The 13024-nt window shown below is 44.1% G+C and overlaps 1 protein-coding gene across 1 annotated transcript in view; it reads left to right on the forward strand.

Annotated features, from left to right (window-relative positions):
* Positions 1-13024, forward strand: part of LOC117549790 (neurobeachin-like protein 1) — a gene marked incomplete in the record, with an annotated part of 50886 nt that overhangs the window by 33066 nt on the left and 4796 nt on the right. Inside the window, 14 exon segments of the mRNA XM_034221869.1 lie at positions 39-210; positions 2847-2980; positions 4053-4212; positions 5214-5316; positions 5394-5553; positions 6094-6252; positions 6435-6594; positions 7114-7202; positions 8171-8743; positions 8856-9031; positions 9253-9541; positions 10641-10955; positions 11293-11442; positions 11528-11685. Of these exon segments, the coding sequence (XP_034077760.1) occupies positions 39-210; positions 2847-2980; positions 4053-4212; positions 5214-5316; positions 5394-5553; positions 6094-6252; positions 6435-6594; positions 7114-7202; positions 8171-8743; positions 8856-9031; positions 9253-9541; positions 10641-10955; positions 11293-11442; positions 11528-11685 (2798 nt within the window).

Consider the following 13024-nt stretch of genomic DNA (forward strand, 5'->3'; position numbering starts at 1 on the left):
CCCCCCCCTTACTGAGGTTTGCTGTTGTTTCCGGGCAGGATATGATCAACTGTGTGGGCGGGGTGCTGGTGCTCATCCCTGTTCTGGAGCAGCTGTCCCTGATCACTCCTGATCAACAAACCATTGATCCTGGATCCGATTTCATCACCCCGGATGTGACCACGCCAGCAGACGGTGATTGGGTCATCCTCCCGTCCAATAGGGCTTCAGGTGTGCACATTATATGTATTTTTTTTAACAGAATAATGCCAGAAATTAGATTTTAAGCATCAGTTTGCACGTACTACTTTAAAGCATGTGTACTTGGCGTAAAGAAGTGGAATTATTTACCGAATGATTTAAAGGGCTGTTGTTTAAGAAAATGTATAAAGAAAGTGTAATTAGACAAACTTTTTGAGTGTGTTCTGGTTTCATGTTTACTGTGACTGAAAGAATATTGCTTTTATTTAACTTGTTATGGTTATTTCTTCTCCCTGCTCCTTTCCACCATGCAAAGTGTACAATTAAATAAATATATCAAATCTCAGTATAGCAGGGTGACAGAACGTATGCAGTTTCTACACATGGAGGAAATGAAGTGTACTTTGGGTGGGCTCCACTTGTACATTTGATAGGACATGGAAAGTTTGAAACTGTGTACCAAGGTCCTTAGGGTTATTACAAACCTGGAAAAGTCATGCAAATTCCAGGCCCTGGAAAACAATATTTTTCCCAAAGTTTGGAAAAGTCATGGAAATGTAACTAAAGTTGCATCAAATATAATTTATATTTTATCTAATCGCCGAAATAGTAATACTATAATGATAATAAATACTGTATCGTGTAGTAATGAGACGTAAAATGGCTTTTAACTGTCGAGGTGTTTTGCTGGTGAGAGATTTTAGTAGAAGCTAGTAAGCCTATGTGACGGGGTTGTAATTGTCCGTTCGAAACATGGCTTAGTCGGTTGTTTTAAGCTCAAAACAACTTTATTTTTAGCAGCAACAAAATAAATAGCGAACCAGCACAACTTAAACAACAAAATAAAAGTCCAAAACAGGCCGTCCATCACTCATCAGAGTAAACATGCTCTGGGTTGCCTTCTCTGCAACCAACTCCCAAACACGTCCCAGCTGTTGCCTTCATTGCAACATTCTTCCGAGGGACACAGTCCAAAAAAACAAGGAACCAACACCGTCCCTTTTGACCCCATAGCCCCTCCCACAGGCTCGCCATCAGCAGGTGACACAATCAACTCAAAACCACATTTCAACAAAAGAATCCGACCCAAACATAAACAGGTTAACCACCTCTTAACATAATCATTCCCCATAATTAACAAACGTAAAATAAATAAGAAATGGCATGGTTCATTTGACGGAAGAGAGCAGGAAATGTTTGGTGTGTGTCGGCTGTCAGTGGCGGAGTCAGTCACTCTGTGGCCCGCTCCGTCACAGCCTACCATTTGATTCGTCTTAGATAGGCTCAACATGTTTCAGATGCAGACCTTATTTTCCTGTTCCATGTTCAAATAAACCATTTTCAGTGGAACCGCTGAGAAAGAGTCATTTTCTTTGGTCATGATAAATTAGGTCATGGAGAAGTCATTGGTGAGAAAGTGTATGAACCCTGGTGTACTCTTCCCTAAAGCCCCTGTCACACTGTCCCGAAATTGACACCCGATGGACACACGATAAAGGAAATGTTCAAATTCGGCTGTGATCGTAGCAACATCGGGCCATTCGTGAGGGCATCGCCATCGTATGACCGCCAGTGGAGTTTCTCAGGCTCCGGCAGCAACTTCGTGAGCGGCAACTTCGTAAGGCACTCGTGAGGGCATCTTGTCGAATCGTGTCATCTTCGTGTTATCATCGGGCATTCGCCCTCACTCTGATCGGGGCGAATGCCCGATGGCACCGATGATAACACGATGCCCTCACGATGGCCTTACGAATGGCAAAATTGACACACGAATTCAACACGAAAATGAACCTTCTCAAGGTCCTTCGGCTGTTTTATGGCATGCCAAAGATTTTGCCACCGCTCACGAAGTTGCTGCCGGAGCCTGAGAAACTCCACCGGCGGTCATACGAAGGCTTAAGATGCCCTCACGAATGGCCCGATGTTGCTACGATCACAGCCGAATTTGAACATTTCCTTTATCGTGTGTCCATCGGGTTGTTTTATTGCACAACAAAATCATGTACACATATTATGTAAATAACCCAATTTGTGTTCTGTGAAACTGAAAAGGATATAATATATTATTTTGAAGGCGAGTTGACAGGAAGTTGTTGTTGCTATGGAAACAACATGACGGAGAAAACGTAATCTTCTACATATAACGACGGAGAAAGTAAAGAACAAAGTCTGAAGATATCAGTACAGTATCATAGTACTGTAACATAATTGTTTGTGTTACTTTCGTTGCAGTTGTATGTCTTAAATGTAATGTAAATGTTGCCTTCGTGTGTGGTTCGGGGCCATCTTCGTGCGAAATTCACAATTCAATATTCGTGTTTCCATCGGGTGTCAATTTCGGGACAGTGTGACAGGGGCTTAATGGATTCATCATCATCATTTTGTTAACTGAATTAGAACAGATGTACTATAGTCAACTATAACTAACATTTATCTCGACCTTTTTATGTATTGTTGTTGTTTCCACCATGTGTTTGTCTATCATTTATTAATCTTGTGTTATTCTGTAGGGGGGGGATGTTCAACAAAATGGACAACCTGCACACCTGTTTGTTTTTTGTCTTTGATACTGTATGTGTTGTTTAAGAAAGAAACCGTTATCTCAGTATAGCTATGAAACATTAGCACTAATGATAAAACCATTGCATTATCATTTGTTGTTGCAGAGGCCCGCCTGGAGAAGAATCTGGTGGCCACCTTCCTGTTGGTGCTGAAGCATTTCCTGCAGAGGCACCTTATCAACCAGGAGAATCTGCTGCACTCGCATGGAGTCGGTACAGTGGGAGCGCTGCTGCAGAAGGTCGGTTTCATTTCCTTGGGACGTTACATTGTAGAGCCTTTTCAGATCTACATGTGCATCGTTTTCGTCCTTGCACTGATTGCATGATATTGCCATCCCTTTTCTTGACAGCAAACCAGTTTTAAATACAAAATATGAAATGCTGATTATGATTACTTGTTAACCACAGAAGACGGTATACTCCAGAAACCTCAATCCAATGCATACCTGCGCTAAAAACAATGCAAGCTAGTTAAAAATGCAAGACTTAAAGGGATGATTTAAAAGCATTTTCCCCGTTAACACATTTTGCCTCAGATCTCGCAGAAAAGAAACACGCCTCTTGTTTTTATACTCATGTCGGTTGTATGAATAGCTCCTCTAGTTTGTCTTTTCCTTTGTGTCTTTTTACCTCAACCCTCTTTCTTCCCTGTTGCATGTATTTGTTTATCCCATGGGAATATCCTCCTCCTCTACCAACCCCCCCCGGTCCCTCAGATCCACCTCAGCCGGTTTGCTTTCCATCCCCAAGGCCAAACTCCGGAGCTTCGGGGACAGAGCCTTCTCTGTGGCAGCCCCGAAGCTCTGGAACTCCCTCCCCCAATACCTCTAAGAGTCTGAGTCCCTCACCCTGTTCCAGTCCCGCCTCAAAACCCACCTCTTCGACTCTGTATCCATAAGCCCCCCCCCCTCTCAATCAACTTCCTCCTGACTGGCTTTTTGGCTTTGTTTTGTTTGTCTACCCTCCCTCCTAAATGTAAAGCGTCTTTGGGTTCAAGAACAGCGCTATAGAAATAAAATGTATTATTATTAATATCAAAGAGTCCACAGAGACTCTGATTAAAAGAAAGGCAGAGTAGCTGCTCTGAGAAAGTAACCGCACCCTGTGAGGAGTGGAAGTGCAAATAAACCACTGACGTGTGTCTCCTCACTGCAATGGGATTTCTGTCTTTGTTGCGTGAGAAATGTGGACGAGAAGGTTTTAAGAGACCGAGTCAATGCACTTATCCACCTTTCTGTGTTTAATCATTCTGCATGTGTGCCAGTGAAGTTATTTGTGTGTGTGTGCGTGTGTGTGTGTGTGTGTGTTTAGCTGCCAGCAGGTCACGTGGATGTCAGCGTTCTGGTTGCCATGCAGCTGCTGATCGAACAGGTGACGTTTGAGAAGAACCACGCTCTGCTGCTGCAACTTCACACACACCTGCTGTTCAACTTCAACATCTGGAACAAAGGAGACTTCCCTCTGCGCATAGGTGTGTGTGTGTGTGTGTGTGTGTGTGTGTGTGTGTGTGTGTGTGTGTGTGTGTGTGGTGGTGTGATGTGTGTGTGTGGTGTGTGTTTGTGTGTGTGTGTGTGTGTGTGTGTGTTGTGTGTGTGTGTGTGTGTGTGTGTCGTTGTGTTGTGATGGGTGGAGTGTGTGGGGTGTGTGTGTGTGTGTGTGATGTGTGTGTGTGTGTGTAGGTGGTTGGTGTGTGTGTGTGTGTGTGTGTGCTGGTTCTCTGTGTGTGGTGTGTGTGTGGGGCCTCTGTGGTGTGCTGTAGTTTCTCTGGTGTGTGTGTGTGTCGGTTCATCTGGTGTGTGGTCGGTTCTTGTGTGTGTTTGTCGGCTTCTCTGTTTGTGTGTGATGTACGGTTCGTTGATGTGTGGTGTCGGATTCGGCGTGTGGTGTGTGTGTGTCGTTCGCTGTGCCTAGTGTGTGTGTGTCGGTATCGCCTTGTTGTGTGTGTAGGTTAGATGTGTGTGTGTGTGTTAGATGTGTGTGTGTGTGTGTAGGTTAGATGTGTGTGTGTGTAGGTTAGATGTGTGTGTGTGTGTGTGTAGGTTAGATGTGTGTGTGTGTGTGTAGGTTAGATGTGTGTGTGTGTGTAGGTTAGATGTGTGTGTGCGTGTGTGTGTGCGGCATTTATTCAGACCATACTTTAGAAGACTTATTCCTCAGGGCTGGGTGTGTGTGAAGCAGAAAGTGTGTGTGTGTGAAGCAGAAAGTGTGTGTGTGTGAAGCAGAAAGTGTGTGTGTGTGTGAAGCAGAAAGTGTGTGTGTGTGAAGCAGAAAGTGTGTGTGTGTGAAGCAGAAAGTGTGTGTGTGTGAAGCAGAAAGTGTGTGTGTGTGAAGCAGAAAGTGTGTGTGTGTGAAGCAGAATGTGTGTGTGTGTGAAGCAGAAAGTGTGTGTGTGTGAAGCAGAAAGTGTGTGTGTGTGAAGCAGAAAGTGTGTGTGTTTCCAGCTCTAACTTGTCCTCCTTTGTTTCGGTGAAGGTCATATCCAGTACATGTCCACCGTCATCAAAGACAACAGGAAGCTGTTCAGAAAGAAATATGGAGTTCAGTTTCTTTTGGACACCATGCGCCTTTATTACGGGTGAGACTCCACTCCTCAAAGTCCATACCTGTCCAACATATTGAAGTATTGTCTCTTTACCAATAATATGCTCTTAGGAAGAACAGCCATAGAGACGGTGATCTGAGTGAGGATGACATTCGAACCATCCGGGCGTCTCTCTGCGGACTCATCAAGTATTACATCAGCAAGGGCATGTCTCAGGAGGAGATGCACAGCATTCTGGGATACATCGCCGCCATTGGAGACGAGGACCAGGTAAAGCAGGGGTCAAACTCAATTTCATCGCATTACTCAAAGGGCCGGGTGTACCTGGGGACCTTTAAATACTCCAATAGGACTTTATATTGATCCTCCTGGACACTAAATACTTTCTCTACACTCTGAGTACTTCTACTCCTACTGAAGTACACGATCTGAGTACTTCTACTCCTACTGAAGTACACGATCTGAGTACTTCTACTCTTACTGAAGTACACGATCTGAGTACTTCTACTCCTACTGAAGTACACGATCTGAGTACTTCTACTCCTACTGAAGTACACGATCTGAGTACTTCTACTCTTACTGAAGTACACGATCTGAGTACTTCTACTCCTACTGAAGTACACGATCTGAGTACTTCTACTCCTACTGAAGTACACGATCTGAGTACTTCTACTCCTACTGAAGTGCAAGATCTGAGTACTTCTACTCTTACTGAAGTACACGATCTGAGTACTTCTACTGTTACTGAAGTACACGATCTGAGTACTTCTACTCCTACTGAAGTATAATGTCTGACGTGTTGTGTTGCAGTTGTGTGGGATGCTGGAGTTGTTGCTCAGCCTCCTGCAGACGAGTCCGGCCAGAGATCAGATCTTTCTGCTCCTCTTCGAGCCGTCGGAGGCCGACTCCTGCTACGCTCTGTTGCTCAACAACAAGCACTCAGACCGACTCCGAGAACTCGTCTTCAAGGTGCGTTACGGCCACAGATATGGCTGCTAGTACTACTACTTTTTACTTAAGTACATTTCAAAGTTCTCTACTTTTACCCGAGCATTTTTAAACACGAGTATCTGTACTTCTACTTGAGTAAAGGATGTGTGTACTTTAACATCTCAGTAACTACTGAACTGGTTTTTTGTTACTCCCCACAGTTGTTTGAGCGCATGTTGCGCTGCGACCGCGTCTACGAGAAGAATAAGCAGCGTCTGCGTCTGAGGGAGGCGGGATACTCCGGCCTGTCGCTGCTCTTCTCTGAACTTCACATCACTCCGACCCTGATCCGCTGTCTCCTCAACCAGGTCCTCCACACAGGTCCGCTGCGCTCTGTTTTTATTTAAACATCACAAGAACACACAGAGAAAATTCCATGTTTACGTACTTTTTGTGTTACATTGATGAAGATACCAAAGGTACGATGGTTAGGGGGACTTGGCCTTGATCCTATCAAATGAAGTATACTAGTATCTTTCAAACATTTCCCAAATTGACTAAACACCACATTATTGTAGTATCAGAAGCATTACAGGTGAAAGTGACAGCGATTTTCCAAAAACGTGGTTTAAAAAGTCCGGCACAAAAACAGCACCATCAGTACGAGTTACTTTAACCTGATTTTGTGCAAAAAATGTAAAAAGGATTATGAGATTTAGACGCTTTTCCAGCTGTCTACTCTCCTGCCATATTAATCTCCGCTTGTATATAATGCATTGAAGCTCTTACTCCGTCCTGCAGATCAATGAGCTCAGGCTTTCTGTCTCCTGCAGTCACACAGACATGTAATCAATACCATGCACGGTTGAATGAATGTGAATTTGTGTCTTGAATGTGCAGATTCTGTGGTGAACTATAAGGACATGATGGCTCTGGTGCAGCTCACTCATCGAGCCGGACCTGGTGTACGCCTGCTCGTCTGCAAGAGGGTGAGGAAACACACAGGAGAATATAAATGAAATAGTGCTATGGTGCTAGTAATTCAGACAAAGTGTTATATATATATATATATATATATATATATATATATATGTCAAATAAAATACAATACGCTAAATGTTGCAGAGAGAAGTGACCACGTAAATGTTCCGTGTTAGTTCCCTGGAGGCTATGGAGAGGCGAAGTCCCTCCTTTCCTCCATGGGACCTTATTTCGGAAAAAGTCTGTATTGAAGTCAATGGAGAGAGAAAGATTATCTCTCGATCCCGTTTGAACTGTGCCACGAATTACACACATGATGTTTGTCAATCTTAAAAAATAATTATGCAAGTCAAAACAATTAAAATTTGTCGTAACACTTTGTTTGTGTGAAACCGCTCAATGAACTACATCTCCCGTCTCGCACCGCACACCAAGACGGCCGTCACGTTGGAACATTTCACTTCTTTCTTTCAGAATGAGGCGGAAAGTATTGAAAGAGGTGGAAATCACTCCAAGTCTGGGCGCGTTGAGAGCTGTGCACACACACAAGGGGAGTTAGTCGGTTCCGTGAGAGCCAGCATGCGGGACCGGGACTCTGGGATTTGTAGTCTTTCTATTTTTCATAGTCTTATATTTCAACAGTTTTACGACAAACTGTGACTTTGTTGACATGGAAATGATTTTTTAAGATTGACAAACATCATATGTGTAATTCGTGGCACAATTCAAACGGGATCGAGAGATAATCTTTCTCTCTCCATTGACTTCAATACATACTTTTTCCGAAATAAGGTCCCATGGGTCGGATGTAGATGGGCGGGACTTCGCCTCTCTGTATTTGTTGATTTGCATGTATCAATGAAAACATTGGATAATAAATGATGCAGCGTTATGTCTCATCATGTCGTGCATCAGGTTGTATTCATGTCCTTGGAGCCCTGCATCCACTTCACTTGTTCTCCCGGTCTATCTGCAGGTTTACCAGCTGCTTCAATCCCAACAAGATGCCGCCGTGCAGATTTCTCGTCAGCAGTGTTGGCAGGACACCCTCATGCGCCTCTACCTTCGGGGGGAAGGATCCTTTCCTCTTCGTGGCTCGGACACAATCAGCACCTGCAGTCTGGATCTCAACCGATCGGGAGGCACGCATCGTCTGGATGTTCCTCATGAAAGGAGGTCGAGAACGGGCAGCCGTTTGGAGGACGACCGAATCAGCGTGGGAGAAACTCGCTCTGTCGACAGCCTGGAAAACGGAGACGCCATTTCTCTCCTGGACACACCTTCTTCTTCTGCCTCCACCTCCACAAAGCCTTGGGTCTTGGGGAAGTCGGGGGGTTTGATGCTGGATCTGTCCCATCTTCAGTCCTTCGAAGGCGGGGACAGCGGCAGCCAAACGCCCGGCAGCGCTCAGAGCACACCGTCACCTCTGGAGACATCCAAACCTTTTCCAGGGAGCACCGGGGATAGAGATGCAACGCCCTCCCTGACTGAAGACAGCTTCCTGTTCAGTGACAACATCTCACTGGGCGAGTCCTTCAACAACGCTGAGGTGAGAGGAGGCTGAGACGATGAAAGGGGACAGAGTTTTGTTGTTTTTTTGACCTGATTGGGTCGATGTTTGTAAAATAACAAAGGCAATTTGGTTCTTGGTGCCCTCCCAGCGAGCGGAGGAGGAGCTGTGCAGCATGCTGCTGGAGATCGTGCTCTGCGTGATGTGGCGAGGTGTTGAAGGATCAGATGATTCAGCGTGGATCGAGCGCGGACAGGTGTTCTCTGCTCTCACCAAACTGGCAACCGCCAACGAGCTGCTGCTTCCTGTCGACCAGATCAAACTCAGGTCAGACATTGATACTGACAAACTACTGCCTAATAAATCCGACTTATTGCAGACAAGCTACAATTAAGAAAACAGAAATAGGGTTGTTGTTTTAGCATCAAACAGGAAATGGCTGAGAAGAATCAGAATCTATTATTTATACATAGAGACAGAAGAAATAGATCACTATAACTGTATATTAAACGCTGTGAAGTCCACTGAAACCCTCCTCTCTCCTCCAGTCTGATGGAGCGCATGTTGGAGTGGTCGGTGTGTGATAACCGCGAGGCGTCGGCCTCCTCGCTGCCGCAGCACACGGAGAACGCGGTGCGCTTGCTGCACATGGTTCAGGACTTCCTGCAGGCCGAGGGTCTGGTGAATCCGGCGCTGTGGACGGAGAAGGTTCTGGAGGAGACGGTGACGCTGATGGACAGCTTGATGGTTTGGTACGCCTCCGGATCGCAGTGGTTCCAACTCTCCCAGGTGGGACTCCGGCTGCTGCTGGGCTTCATGGCGCAGGAGGACCCAGAGGTGAGATGTTTTCACATTCTTCCACATTATTTTTAATGCAATGAATAATAATGTGGACGAAAATCCACAATTAATCACAATTATAGAATTAGGTAGATCAGCGGTTTTCAAAGTGTGAGGCTCGTCTCCCTGGGGGGGCGCCAGAGAGCTTCAGGGGAGGGAGAAAAGAAAAACGCTATGATAGGCTTGTGAGAATAGAGCGAAGTGATTGGTTAAGCTGGGGAGCGACGCCCCCGATCACTTATTGAGAGGAGAGAGAGTAGTAACATAGACCACAGCCTCATCCCAATACCCCTCCTCGACTCCTCTCTTCCCCTCCTCCGGGACTTGACCCGGAAATCGATCAAGACACGCCATTTTGAAGGAAGTCCCAATAGCTGAAATGCACACGGAGGAGTCGAGGAGGGGTGAGGGAGGAGGGGTGAGGGAGGAGACGAAAGGGAGGATACACGCGAGCAGACTACGCGGAAGTGTTTTCACTACTCGCATATAAAAGCCCCGCCCCCACCTTCACAGCTGGTCCATTTCAACAGAGGAAAACCGACAACTGGAAGATGAGTGGAAAAGCGTCACATAAATGTATAAGTGCTCACAGCTCCGTGGGAATTATTATGTGCAATTCATTTCTAAAAGGCTTTCACATTACTATAATTATATTCTTATTTAAATGTAGGCTACATTTTACACCAAAACGGAACACAAAAGCAGGACCAACCATCATACATTGAATTCCTTGACTAACAAGAGAAAGATTCATTCATTTAAATAAATATTTAACAACAAATGGGCCGGTTCTAAAGGGTTCTTCAGTTCAGCCCGATGAGAGGGGATACAGCTGTGCACATGTCATCATTAACAGACATCGTTTAAAAGTGACGTTTGAGTGAACGAGGCCATCCCAATTAATACCTGAGGACTCCTCTGTCCTCGCGTCACCTCCTCGTGTCTCTCGCTTGCATCTTACGGAGGCGGAGCTAAGATGCAAGGAAGGGACGCGAGTGAGGGGTATTGGGATGAGGCTATAGTAAATTGATTAGTAAAGACGGTCTTCCTGGTTGAACTTGCGCTGAGCTTCATTTCCCATTACCCTCTGCCCCAGGTGTGTGCCATGGCGACGGCGAAGCTGAACGGCATCCTGCAGACGAAGGAGGTGTCGAGTCAGGACGAGGCGTGCTACCTGCTGGGGAAGGTAGAGGGGATCCTGCGGCGCTCCATCCAGGAGGAGGAGCAGGCGGAGGAGACGTACTCCTTCCTGGTTCCTCTGCTGAGGACGCTGCTCTCCAAAGTCCACCGCCTCCTCTACATGGAGCTGCACCTCCCAAAGCTGCCCGACACCAACGGCAGCCCCTCCTTCTTCGAGGACTTCCAGCTGTACTGCAAATCCCCCGAGTGGCGCGTCTACCTCGACAAATATGTACGAGATTGATATCAAAGTTACCAGATTATATTTGATATAAGATAAGAAATATATCAATCAAACATTGTAGTTCATACTGTAGCATCGCATTAAATAAGTATATAACTAATCTAGTTAAAAAACCTATCAAGAATTTGAGACGTTAACATTTTGGATTGTTTATTTCTAGTCTTTTAATTTCTCTTATGTACAATGCCATGTCTTTTTATGCTGCTGCAACGCAAACATTTTCCAAATTGGGATGAATTAAGTACTTCTTATCTCATCAAGAGACGTTATGGAGCAGAGAGTTCTCCTCCATGCATCAATGGAAATGTTCTCCTTTTGACTCCAGATTATCCCGTACATGAAGCAGTATGAAATCGAGACGTTCAGCCAGGGTCACGAGACGATGGCTCTCTACTGGAAGGAATGCTACGAGGCGTTCATGGTCAGCCTGCACAAGAGGGAGAGGGACAGAGGGGAGAGCAAGATCCGCTTCCAGGTGAGCTGCAATAATACATATAAAAGGATGATTACTGAAGCCTCTTTTCCTCACACTTTCTAATGCATACACTCTACCTCTTCAGGAGCAATTCGTGGAGCCTTTCTCACGCAGAGGCCGCCAGGAGAACCTGCGCTACAACAGCATGTTGAAGCAGCAGCACAGCCAGAACAGCGCCACCCTCAGGCAGTGGAAGGCATCGCGCAGAGGCCTGGTGTGTGAGAGAGGGCCGTGGGCTGACAGGTAACTCACATTTACTCCCATTAACTCACATTAACTCACATTAACTCACATTAACAACTCACATTAACTCACATTAACTCACATTAACTCACATTAACAACTCACATTAACTCACATTAACAACTCACATTAACTCACATTAACAACTCACATTAACTCACATTAACAACTCACATTAACAACTCACATTAACTCACATTAACTCACATTAACTCACATTAACTCACATTAACTCACATTAACTCACATTAACTCACATTAACTCACATTAACAACTCACATTAACTCACATTAACTCACATTAACTCACATTAACAACTCACATTAACAACTCACATTAACAACTCACATTAACTCACATTATATCACATTAACTCACATTACCTCACATTAACAACTCATATTAACAACTCACATTAACTCACATTAACTCACATTAACTCACATTACCTCACATTAACTCACATTACCTCACATTATATCACATTAACTCACATTAACTCACATTATATCACATTAACTCACATTACCTCACATGAACTCACATTAACTCCCATTACCTCACATTAACTCACATTACCTCACATTAACTCACATTAAATCACATTAACTCACATTATATCACATTTAATCCCATTACCTCACATTTACTCACATTAACTCACATTACCTCACATTAACCAACATTAACAACTCACATTAACAACTCACATTAACTCACATTAACTCACATTACCTCACATTATATCACATTACCTCACATTAACTCACATTACCTCACATTACCTCACATTAACTCACATTAACTCACATTATATCACATGAACTCACATTACCTCACATTAACTCACATTAACTCACATTAACTGATATTAACTCACATTACCTCACATTATATCACATTACCTCACATTACCTCACATTAAGGCAAGGCAAGGCAAGTTTATTTATATAGCACTTTTCAACACAAGGCAATTCAAAGTGCTTTACAAAAAATGAAAGAGATTAAGAAAAAGGCATTTAAAATCAGTCATTAAAAAGAAAAGCTAATAAAATAAACATTAAAAGAAAAAGTACATGGATAAAAGTTACAGTGCTGTCAATTAAACATTAAAAGAAAAAATACATGGATAAAAGTTACAGTGCAGTCTAAGATATGAATAGTTCAATTAAACATTAAAAGAAAAAATACATGGATCAAAGTTACAGTGCAGTCTAAGATATGAATAGTTCAATTAAAAGCAGCGACAAAAAGAAAAGTCTTCAGCCTGGATTTAAAAGTAGACCTGCAGGTTTCTGGGAGTTTGTTCCAGATAACTCACATTATATCACATGAACT

This window comes from Gymnodraco acuticeps, unplaced genomic scaffold (assembly GCF_902827175.1).
Source record: "Gymnodraco acuticeps unplaced genomic scaffold, fGymAcu1.1, whole genome shotgun sequence".
In the NCBI taxonomy this organism is placed as follows: Eukaryota; Metazoa; Chordata; class Actinopteri; order Perciformes; family Bathydraconidae; genus Gymnodraco; species Gymnodraco acuticeps.